Source organism: Trifolium pratense, linkage group LG1, assembly GCF_020283565.1.
Source record: "Trifolium pratense cultivar HEN17-A07 linkage group LG1, ARS_RC_1.1, whole genome shotgun sequence".
Classification (NCBI taxonomy): Eukaryota; Viridiplantae; Streptophyta; class Magnoliopsida; order Fabales; family Fabaceae; genus Trifolium; species Trifolium pratense.
Window position 1 is genome coordinate 39,858,135 of NC_060059.1, and position 20,210 is coordinate 39,878,344.

Consider the following 20,210-nt stretch of genomic DNA (forward strand, 5'->3'; position numbering starts at 1 on the left):
GTAATCAACACTCTTTTGTTGTGAACATTTGAGATTCTTTACTTTCAAAAACAAAAAACATTGAGATTCTTTTTTATTTTATTTAATTATAGTAAATAATGTCATGAGATTCTTTCTACATTATTTTTAATTCAACAATTGTATTCCAATAATGCACTCCTAAATAAACTTTAGATAAAGTCACTAGGTTTAGTCTAGTGGTGAGAGATTTGAGTAGTATATGTTATAGGTTCTGGGATCGATCCCAGCTTATTGTAAATCAAAAATAAATTTTAGATAGGTTTATACTAATGAAAAATTTGTTTGTTGTTGACTAATGAAAGAGACTAACAAATTAGACTGAGGCAAACTAAATTCTTTCATTTATTTCGCTTGATCGTTTTATTCATCTATATTTTTATTTATAGTATTAGTTAATCTTAACAAATTAATTATTGACTCATCTAATTGAAACATGATTAATCTTCTAAAAAGATTTAATGCAACCTTCATCGACTTGGACTTAGTATTTAATATATTTGGATCATAATGTTAAGAATATAGATAGTTAGTTAATCAACTAGAGTTAGTCGATAGGTTACCAAGTTAGTTAGGAGGTTAGAAAGTTAGTTAGGGAGTTAGTTACTCCAAATTGTTCTATAAATAAGCTAGCTTTTGTGGTTGAGTATAGGCCTCTAAAATTCTAATATGGTATCAGAGCCTCTCCAAGATCCGTTGGGCCACCCGATATCGGGCCACCTACCATTTATATCCGCGTACCAAGCCCAATAGCCCTGGACGCGAGGGGGTGTGTTAAGAAGTCCCACATCGGTTGCGAGATGGTCTGACTAAGTGTTTATATACTAGAGGCAATCCTCATCTTACAAGCCGGTTTTGTAAGGATGAGTTAGGCCCAATATCCATTTCTAAGATGGTATCAGAGCGATACCCAAGGGATGAAGATGAAGATTCCGCTGCCGATTTCGATTCAGCCATTGATGAAGATGAAGCTCTTTCTCATGATGTAGCTATGGAGGTTTCTGCACCAGAAGCTCAATCTTCAACAATCTGCAATCACATTTGTTTTGGCAGTTTTAGGAATTCAGATTTTTCCGCCGTTCAATTCGCTTCAATCACTCCAATCAAGCCAACAATTGATGGATTCACCATCAAGATCGGGGAAATTGCATGTGTTCTTGTTGCTTCAAGTTGCAACAATAAATCTGCGTTTGCAGCTTCGGAAGACGACGAGAAATCGAAGAATCTTGATTCTGAAATTGTGGTTTCTGAAGCAATCAAAGGATTGAACGAATGCAAATCTGAGTTTGGTGTTTCTGCAGAAATCAAGAAGTCGGAGAATCTTATCAAAGGTAGAGTTCCGCTATGCTATGGATCTGTTTACGGCGTTGCCGCCATAAGGCCTTTCGCTTCTTGGTTCTACGTCGGAAAACAGAAACAACAAATCAGTAGCACAACAATCAACAACCAGGTTTGGCTTTTTGAACTACATGATGAGTGCATCGTCGATTTTGATCCCGGTGGAATTATGTCAGTGATTTCCAGTTCTGCTACTATGCTCTCTATTATGTCAATTTTCGATTCAATCTCACTCTTCCCTTTCGATCCCGGTGGAACTTTCCTATGTCAGTGATATATTAGAAGTCAGTTCTGCATAATTGTGGATGTTGAAATAACCGCTGTTCTTGCCTTCTGTTTGGTCCTTTGTTTTCCAAACTCATACTAAAAATTCTGTTACTATGAGTTTGAGGGAGGCTATTACAATATAGAAGTCAATTCTGCACATTTGTTCAGTTTTGGATTAGTTGGTTTTCACATTAGAGAAGGATCAGATTTTGTTACTTGGTTATTTGCTGACATTGCTTGTGTTCTTGCTTATGTGAAAATCAATTAAATAAGAATTGTTACATTTGGTTTATTCATGGAGTTTGGAAATTGTAATGCTCATAAGATACTTGGTAAAGGTCCTCTATTAAAATTCATTGAATACAATGCAATTTGGTATAGACAAGGTTATTTTGCACAAAAGGTATTGAAGTGGAGTCTCCCATGGAAGTAATTACTGGCATGATAATTGACTGTGATTTTCAAATTTTGGATCTTCATTCTAGAAATGGTTGTGTGATTACCTTGGTTTTAACAAGTTGTTTGAGTTTTCGCCATTGTTCTTTTTTTGCAAGAGTTGGTTCTGGTGTTTGTTTAAAGGTTTCAGTCCAATTGGAAGGTCACTTGTTGCAGACTATGGAAGGTGTTATGAGGCTAGTTGTGCAGATTTTATGTTGCTTGCTTGGAGTCTATGGTTTCGAGGAATGTATTACAAGCCAAAAATTCAATGCTTTGTTTCTTTGTTTGGATTTAGCTTTGTAATTCAAACTCAAATTGGTAATTTTTCCAATGTTGAGTTTGAGGGAGGCTGTTAAGAATATAGATAGTTAGTTAATCAACTAGAGTTAGTCGATAGGTTACCAAGTTAGTTAGGAGGTTAGAAAGTTAGTTAGGGAGTTAGTTACTCCAAATTGTTCTATAAATAAGCTAGCTTTTGTGGTTGAGTATAGGCCTCTAAAATTCTAATACATAACAAAAACCGTTAATTCTTTTAATAAAAATAAAATGCATTTTATATGTGATTTGCTTTTTTGTGATACAAATGATAAAAAAATTGTTCTCTCCGACTATTTTTATAAGAGACAACTCATTTTATATTGTGTCTGATATATACTTCCTGATACGTATCGAACATATTGGGGGAGTTCTGATATTCAAATATAAGAATATTTATTTATTCACTTTAAATGGTAATATTCCGCCAACTAAACTATTTGATAAAATAAAATATATATCAACAAAGTCGTTGAACTCAGGTGGTTAATATTATTATCACTAAACGTCGAAATAACTGATCGTTCGAAAGAATCCGAGTTTAATTTTTTAATGTAACCATTTTTTAACCAGCCTTATAGCGGCCGAACTCTAAATTACTATAAGAAATATGGAACATGAGAGCTAACACATAAAACCTGTATTAATTGAGCACCTAACATTCTTCTTCTTCTCTTTTGGTCAAGAGAGCACCTTACACTCTACCTATATTTTGGTAAACTAGAAAACATATCTCTCCCAAGATTAATATCGCCCATTTTTAAGACTCGATTCAAATCAGACAAAAGAAGCAATATAACTAATGAGATATTTTTTTTTTTTTTTGGTTTACAGAGATATTTTTATTATTTTGACAAAATAGTTAACACTCCTTAAGATATTACTATTGTCAAAATGCTACATAAGGTAGCTAGCCAAGTAAATAATAATTAGGCATGTCATGATCATCATTCATTCATCCAACTTGATACGCCACTCCATCTATATCTCCCACCTTTATTATTAAATCCTTTCATCCACTTCCCCCTTCACTCATCCTCTCCTTCAATCATGGACCTTTCCCAATTTCCCACTATCCTCTTTTTCATTGTCATCCTCACCACCCTTGCTGCCGTCTCCGGTAGCCGTGACCTTCCCGGAGACTATATCCGATTGCCTTCTCAAGCCTCCAAGTTCTTCCATGAACCTGAAAATGATGACAACGTTCAAGGAACTAGATGGGCTATCTTACTTGCTGGTTCTAATGGTTACTGGAATTATAGGCATCAGGTACATATAATAATTCTTTATATCTATTGCTAAATATCTATCATAGATATTAATTTCTATGCACAGCAATTTAATTTTTTACGCATACATCCGATCAAATTATATAAAATACATATCTTACAAATTAACTTCAACTTTGAATAGATGATTGTATAAAAAAGTTTTACACGGTTACTCGAGTATGCAAATTAAATTCATGTACATATTTGATGTTTTTTTTATGATGTAACTTAATTATGATCATGAGTTTTTATTTTTTGTTTGACTAAATATAATCTTTGAGTTTCTTTCAAGTATTATTATTTTTGAAATAATAAAAAATCTAATGAAGTGTGGAATTGGATTTGAAAAAGACTGCAAGTTTGGTTATGACTTTCTTATACTTACGTTACTTGATTTTTTTTTTTTTTGTTCTAGTCGTTACTTGATTTTAATTTTGGTCTCTATACGAATTGTGTATTTTCAACTTAGTTATTACTTCTTACACCTCACTCTTATCTTATGACACTCCAAGAGAGATTCATCAATTTGCTTTGGGCCGCTTGCAAGAAATGGATGATAATAGGATTTGAAACAATTCAAATAAAAAGTTATAAAAATTGGTAAATTCTAATATTGACCACTTCATCAAGTGATCCATGGTGGAACAGTCACGAATAACATTATAACGAATACGAATTTTACAAAATCTACCGATGGATTGAAAGTTTAGATCATATAGATCATCCATATAAAAATTTAGAAAAATTGAAAATCATTTGATATGTTATTGAGACACATCAAGATTAACGGTTTATTAAATAACGTAAATCTTGATGGGTCTCAATAACACATCAAATGATTTTCAAAAAAATTTAAAAAATTTGTGGATGATCTATACGATATAAAATTTCAATCTAATAGTGAATTTTGTAAAATTCATATTCGGTAAATCACTTGTCCACGGTGGACCACTTATGAACTGTAGCATTAGCCTATAAAAATTATGTAACTACCTGTGATTTTTTTTTTAAAAGATCACAGTTTCATAGTTTATTTGATTAAAAATAACGGAGCATATTTTTGCTTACAAAATACATATAAAAAAATCATATCAACATGTCATTTTTATAATATAAAAAATTATTTTTTTTAAAAAATAAAATAAAAATTAGATGATAAATCATTTAAAAAATATTTACATGTGATTTGTATGAGCTAGTTCAATAACTAATATTACTAAAAATTGAAATTTAATTGGTTAATTAATCCAAAGTCAGCTATTAGTTATAAATTGAAATATTTATGTGATTCACTGATTTGTATGAGCTAGTTCAATAACTAATATTACTAAAATTGTGATTAATAGCATATTTTAGCATTGATATCTGTTTGTTTTAGTTGCTTAGTTGTAATGTTGAGTTTTTGTTCCTTGCTTCATCAGGCTGATGTTTGCCATGCATATCAAATATTGAAGAAAGGTGGCTTAAAAGATGAAAACATTATTGTTTTCATGTATGATGACATTGCTTCCAATTACGAGAATCCAAGGCCTGGTGTCATAATTAACAAGCCAGATGGTGGTGATGTTTATGAAGGAGTTCCAAAGGTAAATTAGTCGGTGTTTAGTTTTTAGCAATCGTAGCACAGACGCTTCAGATTGAAGACATGTCTAATATCCGACACATGTAGTATCCATGTGGTTACATTCAATAACTTTTATTTATTAAATATTAAATTTTTACTAGTGTTTACGTGTCAGTGTCATGTGTAGTCTCAGCTATAAAGCACGAACACCGGACACTAACATGTCGACACCGATAATAATTTAAGAAAATGACATTCAATGTAATCATATAAGTGTCGGTGTCAGACACCGCAACACGCATAATCCGAGGAGTGTCCATGCTTCATAGAATGTTAGTGTGCCGAGTTTTTAGGCATCCCATATCTATTGCTATATCATGTACTAGTATGATTATCTTCTAATAAGAACTTGTTTTATGACAGGATTACACTGGTGCAGAAGTACATGCTGACAATTTCTATGCTGCTTTACTTGGAAATAAATCAGCTCTTACAGGTGGGAGTGGGAAAGTTGTGGATAGTGGCCCCAATGATCATATTTTTGTATACTACACTGATCATGGAGGTCCTGGTGTTCTTGGTAAGTAATTTTGAATTATTTTCACAGAAACGTTTGTTTGATTGAATTGTGTTGTTAATTTTCATGATCTTGACAAAGTGTTTGTTTTGTTCTTATTTGGTCTCTTCAGGTATGCCTGTTGGTCCTTACCTGTATGCATCTGATCTGAATGAAGTCTTAAAGAAAAAGCATGCTTCTGGAGGATATAAGAGCCTAGTAAGTCCTTAGTAATAGCCGATTTCGTGTTCTTTTCATTTAAAAATCCCGTTTGTTCTGTTTAAGGCTAGCATGTTTGGATTTGATTATTTCTTGCTAAACAAGCTAAGCTAATCCTCATTTATTTTATTTATGTAATGGCGGCGCAGGTATTTTATCTTGAGGCATGTGAATCTGGGAGTATCTTTGAAGGTCTTCTACCGGAAGATATCAATATCTACGCGACAACAGCTTCGAATGCAGAAGAAAGCAGTTGGGGAACATATTGCCCTGGCGAGTACCCTCCCCCTCCCCCGGAGTACTCAACCTGCTTGGGTGACCTATACAGCATTGCTTGGATGGAAGACAGGTATGTGCATTAGAAGGACAAAGTTACATCATAAATAAGATTAATTTGATGCATTACTGATTTTGTTTTGTAGTTGCACATTTGATTTATCACTAGATCATAAGATTTTCTTATTACTAATTTGATTTTTGTTTCACTTATGAGCAGCGACGTACACAATTTGCGAACTGAAAGTTTGCAGCAGCAATATAAATTGGTAAGTTCTTGTCACTGACTTGATTTGATTTATTTTAAATCAACTAATATAAATTGAAGAATGTAATTCAATACCTTGATTGCTGAATTACACATGAGAAACTTTAGGAGTTGTGTAAGTGATGCATTATTTGGTCATGTGGTTACAGGTTAAGGATAGGACTATCAATGGTGCATACTATGGTTCTCATGTGATGGAATATGGTGATGTAGGACTTGGCAACAATCATCTTTTCCTATATTTGGGAACAAATCCTGCTAATGATAACATTAGTTTTGTGGATGAAAGCGCCTTGAAATTGAGATCACCTTCAACAGCAGTTAACCAAAGGGATGCCGATCTCGTCCATTTCTGGGATAAGGTATTCTTTATCATGCAATGTTTACTATTCTTTATGGTTAATATCTCTTGTATTAGTGTATTTCAATTAAAACGTAATGTATAAATATATATAACTGACCGTGCGATGCAAGAGTGCAAAAAATAGTAACCAGATATTGAGTATTTTCGTTGTTTATTGGCAGTTCCGCAAAGCTCCTGAGGGTTCTCCGCGGAAAAATGAAGCTCAGAAACAAGTTTTGGAAGCAATGTCTCACAGGATGCATGTAGACAACAGTGTGGAACTGATTGGGAAGCTCTTATTCGGCATTGAAAAGGGTCCTGAAGTGGTCAACGCTGTTAGACCTTCTGGATCACCACTTGTTGATAACTGGGACCTTCTTAAAACCACGGTACTCCTTCCAATGATTCAGCTTCATATTTTCTGCTGAAGCCAGCAAAGATACAATTGTGCATTATTTTGTTGATTACAGTAAAACAATTTTTTGTTAATCTTAGTCTGCGAGACAAAATTTCACTTTAATCTATTTTTGATTCAGGTAAGGACTTTTGAGACACATTGTGGATCTCTATCTCAGTATGGTATGAAACATATGAGGTCCTTTGCGAACATCTGCAATGCAGGAATATCGAATGAGCAAATGGCCGAGGCCTCAGCACAAGCTTGTGCTAGTATTCCTGCCAACCCCTGGAGTTCTCTGCAAGGGGGTTTCAGTGCATAGTTCCTAAAATGTGCACTTTGTTAAAACCGTCTACAATTGTTACATTATGTTATATGATTGTATATATACCGTGCACCGGTCATGATCTCAAGTCATGATTCTGTAAATACAATTGGGACACTACTAGGACATTGGGGAGTAGGGTTTCTCTCCGTTTCTTAGAAATCGAGAACTCTATTGCTATAGTTTTGGATATAACGTGTCACGCGTTTTTAATACTGGTGACATATTAAGCCCCCGGTCATCCAAAATTGTAGTAATTGAGCTCTCAATTTCTTTTCGCAAACAATGATGTGAATATGTTTTTAATCCATTCAATTATGGCGTTGTATTATTGTAAGAAAAATAATTTCAAGGGATGGTGGCATTTATAGCAAAAGGAGGGATGAGAGACCAATAGTTCTGCTTGTTTTGGAATCTCACGCAATCATGCATGACTGAATGCCAATGTGTATAGTGTATAATAGTGTAAGTGGGCAATTGACAGGTAGGAGTGCCCTAGACACTATGCAACAGAAAGAATTGAAAATCCTTTGTATAATTTTTTTTTTTTTTAAATTACATTTGTATAATTATTTTAGTAGAATGTGTTATTCATATAACTAATTATTTTAGTAGAATGTGTTATTTATAACTATGTTTAATATTAATGTTGATGTTGTAATAAAAAAATATCTTACATTATCTTTGGAGCCGCTAGATAAGGATTTGGATCCTCTCAAAAAAAAAATTATTTCTTATTTTCTTAATTCAACAGTCGGTAAATCACAAAAAAAAAAAAACTTAAATGCAAAAGAAAAATAAAAAAATAATAATTAAAATTACTACAACATGACCGTCGTGATATAATATTTTGAAGAGAAATCTGTTGTATAACTAATATCAAGTCAAAAAACTAATATGAAAAACTTCATAAATTAAATCAAATTTTCTAAGAAGAATAATATTAGACCAACTCTCCTAACATAATGTTGCAACACTGAAATCAAATTTTTCACCTACAAACGTAAGTCTAAGTGATGGACCGAATGTGCATCGTACAAAGCCCACTTTGTGTAAGCCTAGAAGACATTCTACTCGTTACTCAAATTGCTACACCGATCAAAGTTGCACTTGTGGTATGTTTAATGTGCAAAACAATAAGTACTAGATAAAACAATATAACATAAAATAAGAGAGTACATGACAACAAAATTGTATCCGAGAGATATAAATATAATATTTGCCATGAAATTTTGAGTTTGGACATGTTTAATCTTGCAATAATTTTACGATGTGGACTATTTTGGATTGAATTTTTGGTTGATCTAAGTTTAATGGCACATCCATCCAACTAATTACACATCTATTGACCTATACACACAAGCATTCACAACATCATCTATTATTAACCTTTACCTCAAACTTATAATTACTTGTGTGTCAGATTGTTTTTTTATAGGTACCCCTTACATCGTCGGTCACCTACAACACTTGGATTTATGGCCTCCAGTTCAAAGCATTTCTTCCATCGTTCCACCAATGTGAGTTTCTCAATCTCTCATATTTCTTTTATCCTTTTCGGATAATTTTGAATTATGTTCGGAACATGGACATTAATAGTTAACCTAGTTTTTATAAATCTTACATGTCATTTCTATTATATTTTTTTTTTCAAGTAACTTAATGAATGTATTAGTTTGAAATTCGATTTCTACATATTATATATAATATTTCTACCAAATATTAATAGCAATGGAGTTATACTCATATGAACTATGCATATCATTTATATTCGCGAGAAAAGTTTACCTATCTGAAAACTAGTTAAACATATGTGTCTTGCTAACGAGTGTCCTCGGTGCACTCTTTAAGCATTCCATTTAAAGAAACTTTTTATTCAACAAGTTAAATACTACAATTTCCAATGCGTTGACTTTACGCATTCCGATAAAAAATCTATAAAAAACTTACTATTTAAGGGCTTAAAAAGTGTCCGGAGGCACTATTTAGCATTTGCCTAAACATATTAATATGAAAATTTTATCTTGAAACTGATGCATTTATTATCTTAAAAGCATAAAAAAAAAAGGTGAATGTTAACTTGTGCCCTTAAGGGCACATGTTAAGAAGATAAATGTGGAAAAAATTTATTGAACTTGTGGTGTATTCAATTATCTAAACATTAAATTTTTTGTATCATTAAATGCTATATTTCTATTTTTAGGTAGCTTAACATGTGCCCTTAAGGCACAAGTTAACATGACCCAAAAAAAAATTATCTTTCTAATTTAATTTCCTTTTTTTAATACTGTATGCTTAATAAGTGCTCCATGAGTACCGTTTAGCATGACCCAAAAAATAATAATAATAAGAAGATCCGACAGTTCTACATATTCCGTTTAGATAAAACCAACGGCAAAAAGGCTCTCACAAACAACGATACAGGTTACCAAGATGGTTCAAGTGCGGATAAATAAGAGCCGCCAGATATACAATCTACGGTCAAAATCCATCACAGTGGAGCAGAAGATGTATAAAATCATCTCTCTCTCTTTCTCTCTCTATGTATCTCTCTTAACACAGAAAAAACAGAGCATTTCATTTCATTTTATCACAAAAGAAGAAAAAAAGAACAACAAAGAACAAAATATTTTTTCAATATCTTTCACCATTCTCTCTACAAAACCAAAAACTATAATCTAAGATCTTAATTTTCATTACTGAATGCTTAACGCAAAGGATCTGCTATTCATCTTCTAATTTATTCAACATAAATTATAAGGTTTCTAAATTATTATTATTATAATTATTATTATAATTACACAACGCTTCAATTTCTAATTTCCAATTTGTTTCTTCTATACAAATAATCGCTAATTTCATTTTGTTTTTGGTTTATTTTCTCTCTTTGCAGGTATTCAATCGCTTCAATTGTTAATTTCAAAGTTAATTATTCTTCTGAAGAGTGCATTTCTTGGTTCATTGTTGTATTTTCAAGGTGCTGCTCAAAATTTTCACAGTTTCAAAGCTTTTGCTTTTTGTTACCTTCTTCTATTCTATTCATTCTATTCTCTGTTTGGATTTTATACTAATTTTCTGTCTGCTTTTTTTTATACGCAGATACACAGTGCTATGCAAAATTTCGAAATTCTGGATTCTATGATGAAAAAGTGGTAGATCGAAGCTCTGAAATGTCATTGTTAGTTGGATTTTAGGTATGAATTTGTATTTTTCAAAAAAATAATAAAAAAATCTTCAAACTACGGTTTAGAATTTTTATGAAATCTGATTAATTAATTTAGAAAGTATAATATGAGAGTTGATTTTCATCTAAATCAAATTTTGACATTTTATTACTTTTAATTTTGCAGTGGCTTCGATCGATAGTTGTGAAGCAGTTCTGGATTTTCTCTTCATCTTAAATTTCTTCTGAAGAAATCGAAAATTTGTCTCATTTTCTTTTGGTTGATGATGTACCAGAAGAATTTGATTATTCACTAATTGTAAGTTTTCTGTTAATTATTTCATTAATCTCCTTAGCTCGTTTTTTTTAAAATTTATTTAATTTTATTTTCATCCTTTTCCTTGTAAATAATTTTGATGTTCTTGCAATTTTTTTTATACATAAATATTGTAGATTTAAGTCAACTTTGATACTACACTTTCAGTTTAGAGTATGCTTTGTACTTTATCTTTCTGTTCTTTCCTCTTCTTCTTCTTTGCTTTGTTTCCTTTTTTGGTGTTATGAATCCAAATCATTTTCAATTAGTTCATGTACTGTGATTTGAGAGCAAAATCGGTGCAACAAATCTTAATCCTTATACAAGCTATATTCCATGTGCAACTTAAACCTAATCTCATGTGATATTGGACTTTTTTGGTTAGATATTTTCATAATCTAGTGACATGTTATGTTATCCCTCATAATTTTCACCATCCATTTTTTTGTCTTCATATCAAGATGCTCCCTTTGCACTATTCTCATGTCTACCATTTTTTTCTTCTAGATAACACTGGACCGTCCGATGCAACTTGCTTTATTTAATAGCAGATATATAATTGTAGTTTTTTTTTTTTGACAAAGATATATAATTGTAGTTGTACCTCAAAAAAATAGTAGATGTATAATATATATTTTTTCTTCTTCTAAAGAGCTTAGCGGCGAAACTCATACACTGTGCTGAAAAATGAGGGGTTACGGATTCAAATCATTCATCTGAGTTGTACTTACGAGACTTTTTAAATCATAGTATAATGTGTGTATATGTATGATGTAATATGTGCATAAGATATTATAAATAAATAAATTATTTATAAAGATTATTTTGTTTATAATGAATTAATGATAGTGACCCTGGCCTAGTTGTAGTCTTCTGCAGATAATACAAAGAAAACTCCAATTTCAAGTTTATTGAAATATGAACATGCAATAATTTATATTGTGAAATATCAGATAATTCCACTAATAATTTTGCTCATATAAAAAAGATATTTCCACTAATAACAATTGAAATTTACTTTTTTTTTTTTTTTAATGATAATGATGACAGGGCGGAGGTAGTGATGGATAAAGAGTCACTTAACAACCATGACAATAGTAATAACATTGTCAGTTTGAGAGATGATGATAGAGACAAAAATGGAGGAGGAGATGGGTCTGGCTCCTTGTTATTGAGAGCTAGCTCTGATGGCTTTAGACAATCAACGACGTCAGATTTAGTGTTGCAATGGGGAAACAGAAAGCGATTAAGGTGTATGAAGGTACAAGTTAAACAAGATTCTTTAAACCCGGTTCAGAGGACAACTGTTAGAGTCGACCGGAGAGTAATTAGAACCGAAAAAGATACTTCAAACCGGTTTGCAACATCCGTTACTGATAATAATGTTATCAATAGTCATAGTCATAATAATCAAAATCAGAGTAACGGGTATCCTAGTCTCCGTCAACGCGCCCCTTCTCCGCAACAACCTCCTCCAAGGATTCTCAGGTATTTGTCATTTCTTTACTTTCCCCTCTTTTTTTGACTTGCTAGATTGCATATAGTATTTGTTAAAAACCATTTTCATAAGGTTTTATTATGTGATTTTTTTGCTATTGTAGTGGGATTGTGATTAAGTGCATGTCTGGATTTGCAATGAGTTTAAGAGAATCATGGTGGCTTATCGTAACCCACTGTGATTCTAAACTAACATACACTGATTAGTGAATAATTTGAGTTTGAGAACATTTTGTTTTTGATCAATGTTTTTGTGATTGCAGAGCGATTGTGACCGAATCGCGACATTAATTAGGGTTTTAAGAAATTGTCGGCTACTGCAGCCTGAGTCTAGACATCAATTTTTTCATGATTTTGCAATTGAAGATCGATTGTGATTAAGATTGCATTTAACCACGATTCAACATGATATCATCATTTAGTAAAAAAAAAAAATGATATCATCATGATCAATTGATCATAATTGGATTGCGATTTTAAATGTTTTCTGCGAGATCTTAATATAATTGCTAATTATATAGAATAAATTAGGTATCATAAAAGTAAACACAGTTAAACAAGAGTGAGAAGTCGAGTTGGGGGTAATTTTCTTTGAATTCTAATTGTTTGTGATTTGGAAATTGGACATTTGCTGAGTCATTTGATCTGGATTGTTAAATGACATATTGATCGACTTAAAAATTTGACTTTGATAAATCAAGTCTAAAGTAAAAGTTGAGATGTGATTTTTCTCATCTCTATCTGATCAAAGGATTCATCTAAGTGATTCCATGAATACATGGAATCCAAGTCCTATCTTCTTCAATCTAGATCCTCTCTTGTCGTCAAGGCAAATCAGAATTGTTGGCTTGATGATCGTATAGGATTGGGACCGGTTGTAATGATCAAGACACAGACATAATTAACCTATGACAAATGATAAGTATCATTTCAGTCTTCAACTAGGTTGCAAATGGTTTGAGTACTTGAAGTCCTTTTGCTTATGGATCATTCCCATTTTTTTTAGGGAGTTACTCTTAGTTGACAATTTAGGAGTTTATACTTCTCGCATTATTTCCGCTATATTTTTGGCTTCGGCCCCTTGTTAAAAACGAACTATAATATCCGTCAAATTGATAACTTTTAGGACAACCTTTAGAGATTCCTTTTACTGTCATTCCTTTTTTCGTTAATATGCCTAGTTGAACATATGATCTTCTTATCACTCAAACCCCTATATTCCTCTCCGGGCCACAAAGTCACCTTATCACTCCACCTTTGCTTCATTTGAAAGTTTTAAGGATTAATTAGATTAGATTTCCATGTTTTTATTTTTTGTAACTAATTTTGGTCGATCCTCTTTAAAAAATCCAAGGTGGGTTTGGCATAGATTTAGTCAAATATCCGAGAAGCTTGTAGGAACAAACTTCTTGGTAGGATTTGTGTGGAAGTAATAGATTCATGTCTGCCACGGATTTCATGAGGGGTATGAATGAAGTAAATAAAACAAATTAAATCTTCAGCTTAAAAATATAATTTTACTCCCATGAATTAAAATATAAACAAAAAATTGATTATTGCTGGCGAGCCAATTAGATTATCCTATCTATTTAAGTGGCATATATACGATATTTTTCAGCATTTGGGCCGAATACATACTCTTGTTATGACCATAAGCCTTATTTTGTGTCCACTCACAAATTGGTAGGTCCTCACATACGTCTCATCCTAAGAGCTCACGCCTCACGGTGAGTGCGTTAGATTCCCCTTATTTTCTTCCCCTCAAAATTAATTTATCTTTAAGATATTGTTATTATGACTAAGCTAGTACTAACCATAATTTTGTATTATTTCATAGTCGTTGATTAATTATTCATGATGCTTGTTTTGTTTCTGCAAATTGAACCTATTATTTAATTTATTGCTACTATATTATCTTACCGTTTTGCAAATGCTTTGACATTGAGATTATGATTAATATTCTTATGATACACTTCTAAATATGATTGACATGATAGAGGTTTACTTTAAATCCTTGGGGTATTTTGATGATCATTGATCATGTTTATAACTTGTTTCCTTGTATCTTATGGATCTAGATCTGAAACGCCGTAAAGAATAATGAGAACAACCCTTCATTTTTTTTTTATCATAATTTTATTTATACAAAAAATATCATGATGGATTCATAAGGGTATTGATAATACCAGACTTTGTCGGGACATGGAAAGGAGGGTCATCTTCCACGTGTAAAACTAAGTCATTTTCAACAACAAAAAACCATTTATGGCCGTTGGATGATACACCAGGTGTTAGATCTGGTACGTCCTATTCTCCCTTTCAACACGTAGTAATTAATAAAGTAAACTTCATCTTTCTCTTCAAATAGCACATAAACAATCCAGATCCAACGGCTCTAAACCAATCGTGGAACCAGCTGTGTCCGTTATGAACCACCTTACATACATAATAACCTCTTTTGTCTCTCAAATATCTCTCTTTATCTATCTACCTAAATACCTTACCATACCTAAACTAAACCTTTTCATCTAAGTAAAAATAAAGTTAAAGAGACACACACACACAGCGAACAATCCAAAAACCAAAAATCACCTTATAATTATAATCCACACACACACACACACACACACACACAAAACCTATTGATGTTCCAACTTCTCCAAAGCTAGCTTCTATTTAATTTCAGATTGACCCACAAGGTCAATTTCGTAAATCCACTTTTCTTAAAATTATTTACTTATTCAAACAAACAAATATTCTCTATTTTTTATTATTTTTTAATTTCTTAATGCATATTTTTTTAATTTTTTTATTTATTTGTTTAATTATCATGTGATGTTCCATGTTCTTAGGTTACCTTACCAAAACACATGAAATAATCATTCATATTTTTTGGTGTTTAGGAACACAGAGAATTCAGGTGGCATGAGAGGAACCCAAATGAACGGAAGTGCTAGGGGAATTGCTTCACCAGAGAGAAGAGGAGGGACCCACCTTAATGAACAACACAATAATAATAATCACAACAAATCTGCAGGTTCATCTGATAACGCTTTGGATGGCAAGAAAGGTGGGGGGTCATCTTCAGGGAGTGGTGATGCGACACCAGCGGTTTGGCCACCAAAATTTGTGATTGCCTTAACAAACAAGGAGAAGGAAGAAGATTTTATGGCTATTAAGGGATCTAAGTTGCCTCAGAGACCTAAGAAAAGAGCCAAATTGATACAACGTACCCTCAATGTAAGCTTTACTTTCCTTAATTCTTTGCTTTTTCTTCTCCTATTTCATTTTTTTTACTTTATTTAGTATGAAGCTTTTTTTTTTTTCTTTTTTTTTTTATAACAAGTATGAAGCTTTTTTATATGCAGTACTATTTCTCAAAGTTAGATTAGAATATTTGATGCATTAATAAAAATTGAATCGTAGTTAATAAAATTAATAATTAGAGGTGTTCATCACGTGATCTTTGCTTAGAGATTAAAGGAAACGCATTGTAAGAAGAGTCATCAACAAGGATGGTAGGTATAATTTTATGTGAAATTAGTATGATTTGACACATATTATTAGTATGGTTTGATCTAGTTGTGAGACGTTTGAGTAGTATGTTGGAGGTCCTGAGTTCGATTATCAGCTCATTATAAAAAGAAATACATTTATTTTACTATTTTAGTACTCGGATTATGTCTATGTTTGGTTGCACAACTGAAGTCGTCCTAATTAATTTTGAAAGTGTAAAATTTGATTAGGACATGTTTCATTGTTCTCAAGTAGAATTAATTTGTTTTCAGAGTTGATTCTAACCTGAAAAGATATGATTTGTAACTTTTGAATCTATGTTTAACTTACATTAGTTGTATTTTAGATATAAAACACGATTTTTTTTTTGATAGCTTACAAAATTTTCATTATATACCCTTCTTAAATCCTAAGACTTTTTTATTGCCTCATAATTTGAACATTTAATGGAGAAAAAAAAACTAGATTATTAGTTTTAGTGGGTGTCCATCTTTTCTTTTTGGTTTGGACCCTATATGCCTGGAAAAGCCATAAATAGAGGTGGCAGCTATGGACTTGTATACACGCGTCAACGGGACCATGGTTCACATCGAATACCGGAGTCTCTAATTTTTTTTCTTTCTTTCTATTTTAGGTTTTAAAAATACTACTATATTTGTTTTTTTTTTTCTTCATATTACTATAAAACACGATTTTTTTTTTCTTTTTGTTGATAGCTTACAAAATTTTCATTCTATACCCTTCTTAAAATTGATAGATTATTCTTAGGTAATATTAGTATTATTTATTTTTTTAGTCTTATGTGTATTTTTTAAAGCTATTTTTTCATAAACTATTTTGACAAGATTATGAATAATACATAAAATGTTGTTTCTTTGCATAAATTTATAAATAAGTCAATAAAAACGGATTCTTAATATAATATTATAAGATTGATATGAAATAATTGGGAGATATAAAATCAAAATTAAGTTTACACATGAGGGCACAAATATTTTAATTGACCTTTTGTTGTAATAATAGTTTTATGATATATAATTAAAAAAAGCATTTGCCTTTTTTAAAGGGTCTTGCTAACTAGTGTCCCGGGGGCACTAGTTAGCAAGACCCTTAAAAAAATAGTTCTATGATACATATATTATGCTAAATGTGTTTTTGCTTTTAAAAAAATAGTAAATATGATTAATAAAATATGGTAATTATGAGAAGGGAAAAATGATTAAAAATGTTAGTTCAACTGAATAAGGATGAAAAAAGATTAAAATGGAAGCTTTTGTAACTCAATTCACCCAAAAAAAATATCATTAAAAGTTTTCATTAAAAATCAATATGTTAATATGCAAGTTGGTTGCGGATGGGTGGTAGAGTGCTATCTGATTGCTTCGTTAGGATTGGTGGTGGAGATATCAAGGGGCATAATATAAAAGTATAAAGTTGAAATATATTCTGAATTTTGTGTTGCAAATTGATAAATATTATGGCCGTCATAAAAAAAAATTGGGGTAGGGGAAGAAAAAAAGAGGCACTTTGATTAGGTGCCACATCCACGTCAATTACCTATCAATTTTGGACTAGTCTTTGCGCATGTAATGTCTTTTTACACCCCCTCTTTTGTAGTTATACACCTTTGATGGATCATATATTTTTTTTTTTTTGACGCAGGATCATATATTTTTTAACTTGCAAATATATTGTTTTCAGTCTAATTTTTTTATAATAGTCTGTAAAATTTTTTTTTGGCGAATGTAAAAAATTTGTTTGTTTTTTTATTTATTGTAAATATGCCTTTTAATTGTTTAATCACCTTAAAACTTGTTTATATTGAAACATTTTATATGTTGCTAGGACTAAAAACATTTAATTTAAAATTTCAAATTAGGTAGCAAGATTTGTATAAATAAAACAAATCTGATCAACGTGTGATCTGGGCAGGTGTCCACTCCAGCTTTACATAAACAGTGGAATTTGGTTGTGTTGTGTTGGAAAGCAGGATGAGCAGGCTGGGTATCATTAATTTATTTATTTTTTCTAATAAAATACAACACACTAATAAAAAAATATAATTTAAAAAGTACCATACACTAACCGACATCTTTAAATGGGATGAATTGTCTATAGTCTTAAAGTGACACTTCATGTTTATTTTAAAACTATTTTGAGAACATTTGACTATACATAAGACTAAACTTTACACATAGCTTTTTTTGACTAAAAACTTAACACATAGCTATCTTCATATTTTGATTTATGTGTATTGTTGCATGTATTTACTTGATGATTTAAATTATGATATTCAACTAACCATTACTTTATTTTGCTTTGTATTGCAGCTCGTAAGTCCAGGTACATGGCTATCCGATCTCACCTTGGAACGATATGAAGTTAGGGAGAAGAAAATAACCAAAAAGGTATTAATCAATAAATATACTTTTTCTAGTTGACCCACATTTTCATTTGTTGCATATTTAGTTATTTACTTACAGGAAATAAAAAGAGTGAGATGGAATTTGTTAGAGAATACTGTTAGTATTTTTTTTTTTGTCAAAGTAGGTTAGTGGTTAGAATTTCAGTTTTTAAGGTGGTATGGTCTCTGCATATTACATGCAATGTTTCTGAGCTACATTAATTTTTTTTTAATCATTTCTTGACTTGACCTGATAACCACTAGTTAATGTTTTGATTCTTTTGCACATGAATAAAGAAACTTAATGTGGAATTTTATGCAGAGACCAAGAGGATTAAAAGCAATGGGTAACATGGATTCCGAGTCTGAATAGAAGCAAGGAAATGAGGAAAGGGTATAATAGCAAAGGAATAGACCATAAAAAAAACTCTTACTTTATGCTGTGGCTATTGATGTGAGAAATGTTGGGCTAGTGTAAAGTAAAATCGAATATAAATTACTTGATTTTGATCTGTTTTTCTCACTTTTGTTCTCTAAAACTTTCCATAATTGTGAAGGATAAGGGGCCATTTTCAGCTGAAGGATGGGCTTCAAGCCTTGGATGTCGGATTTACATCTCAATAAAAACATTGCTAGAAAGTTAAAAAATTGACTATAAAAAATAAAAATGTTCAAGTGAAGTCATCATTGTCCAGAATTAGGTTCTTACTTTTTTTTTTTTACTAAAAAATTAGATCATTGTCCAGAATTAGGTTCTTCCTGTTAACTAAGAATTGTACTCGGATTCTTCCGAACAATTCATCCTATGGAGAAACTCATTAATCCAATGACTTGGTTTAAGTTCCACTATTAGATTAATGTTACATCTCATGATCCAATGACACATTCATTGATCCATTGATAACAAATAAGGTTGTTCATGCTAAAAAAGCTTGTCTAAATTGTGTACAATAAATTTGACCTTTATGAAAAACTCCTAAGAAAGGAAGAATGACAAATAAACAGATTAATCCAAAAGTTATCAATCATAGTGATACTTAGCTTTCTTAGTAATGGTCTAATGGATGGATACTCAGTTGAAATGTACCAGCTAAAAAAGAACACTTTCTTAACTAAGCACCATTGATAACCCAAACTCTATTAACATAATTTTAAAAAAACTTTCATGTAATCAATACATTGATTACTTTATAATATTCCTTAGCGGTTAGTAGTTTTCAGTAGTAGGAGTCCCTTAATGAATAGCTCAAGAGTGGGTATACCCTCACTAATCTATATCATGATATCTGCATTGATAAGAGGTTATTCCTTAACCTTCTTTAAAGGGAGTGTAGTGTCTTCCCCCGGAAAATTAAAAGAAATAAGCATTAGCCTTTTCATAAAATAAGGTGTCTGTCGACCAGAAATAGTATGTGTTTTAAGCCAGGGCTTTCTTTCGTGGAGATCTACTCCAGTGCTTACTGGAGATAGACTCTTATCTATGCTAACTATCTTTGTTTGGTTTTCTTTTTTATTAAGTAGAGAAAACAAACTACCATTCTCATCATACTTCTTACTTTATACTCATATATCCATATTTATTGGAAAAAATAACCAAAAAACAATAATCAAAACTTTCTTACAAAATATGTTAAATTTACAATCCAACACAGCATAGGAGGCAATATGATCAATTTTGACAAATGACGGGTCTGATTGTTATAAATTTTTTCAAAATAG

At 31.5% G+C, this 20,210-nt stretch overlaps 3 protein-coding genes across 5 annotated transcripts; all 3 read left to right on the forward strand.

The window, feature by feature from the left end:
- The first annotated feature begins 910 nt into the window (after positions 1-910).
- On the forward strand, positions 911-1,630 carry LOC123894067. Its single transcript, XM_045943948.1, has one exon. The coding sequence runs from the start codon at positions 911-913 to the stop codon at positions 1,628-1,630; it is 720 nt and encodes a 239-aa protein (XP_045799904.1).
- A 1,406-nt stretch (positions 1,631-3,036) lies between these two features.
- On the forward strand, positions 3,037-8,206 carry LOC123917080 (vacuolar-processing enzyme). Its single transcript, XM_045968705.1, has 9 exons — positions 3,037-3,645; positions 5,069-5,233; positions 5,635-5,791; positions 5,901-5,986; positions 6,136-6,335; positions 6,483-6,531; positions 6,680-6,892; positions 7,056-7,262; positions 7,410-8,206. Exons 1-9 carry the CDS (start codon positions 3,427-3,429, stop codon positions 7,590-7,592), a joined length of 1,479 nt encoding a protein of 492 aa, XP_045824661.1. The 5' UTR covers positions 3,037-3,426; the 3' UTR covers positions 7,593-8,206.
- A 1,889-nt stretch (positions 8,207-10,095) lies between these two features.
- Positions 10,096-19,100, forward strand: LOC123917089. Of its 3 annotated transcripts, XR_006812357.1 has the most exons (9): positions 10,096-10,356; positions 10,489-10,572; positions 10,695-10,789; positions 10,946-11,077; positions 12,125-12,562; positions 15,475-15,811; positions 18,020-18,091; positions 18,418-18,495; positions 18,814-18,909. XR_006812357.1 is itself a non-coding variant. In XM_045968716.1 (8 exons), the coding sequence occupies exons 5-8, from the start codon at positions 12,138-12,140 to the stop codon at positions 18,862-18,864; spliced, it is 891 nt and encodes a 296-aa protein (XP_045824672.1). In that variant the 5' UTR covers positions 10,096-10,356; positions 10,489-10,572; positions 10,695-10,789; positions 10,946-11,077; positions 12,125-12,137; the 3' UTR covers positions 18,865-19,100. The 3 variants fall into 3 exon arrangements, 2 of the variants coding, with proteins under 2 accessions (XP_045824672.1, XP_045824681.1); XM_045968716.1 differs by lacking the exon at positions 18,020-18,091 and having other exon boundaries at positions 18,814-19,100; XM_045968725.1 differs by lacking the exons at positions 10,489-10,572; positions 18,020-18,091 and having other exon boundaries at positions 10,136-10,356; positions 18,814-19,100.
- The last annotated feature ends 1,110 nt before the right edge of the window (positions 19,101-20,210 follow it).

What these genes read in the sequence shown, in the direction of transcription:
- LOC123894067 (XM_045943948.1), top strand. Translation starts at nt 911, where the DNA reads ATGGTATCAGAGCGATACCCAAGGGATGAAGATGAAGATTCCGCTGCC.
- LOC123917080 (XM_045968705.1), top strand. Translation starts at nt 3,427, where the DNA reads ATGGACCTTTCCCAATTTCCCACTATCCTCTTTTTCATTGTCATCCTC. An exon ending in ACTGGAATTATAGGCATCAG is followed by an intron (nt 3,646 to 5,068) that starts GTACATATAATA and finishes TTGCTTCATCAG; the next exon opens with GCTGATGTTTGCCATGCATA. An exon ending in CTGGAGGATATAAGAGCCTA is followed by an intron (nt 5,987 to 6,135) that starts GTAAGTCCTTAG and finishes ATGGCGGCGCAG; the next exon opens with GTATTTTATCTTGAGGCATG.
- LOC123917089 (XM_045968716.1), top strand. Translation starts at nt 12,138, where the DNA reads ATGGATAAAGAGTCACTTAACAACCATGACAATAGTAATAACATTGTC. An exon ending in TGATACAACGTACCCTCAAT is followed by an intron (nt 15,812 to 18,417) that starts GTAAGCTTTACT and finishes TTTGTATTGCAG; the next exon opens with CTCGTAAGTCCAGGTACATG. An exon ending in AGAAGAAAATAACCAAAAAG is followed by an intron (nt 18,496 to 18,813) that starts GTATTAATCAAT and finishes AATTTTATGCAG; the next exon opens with AGACCAAGAGGATTAAAAGC.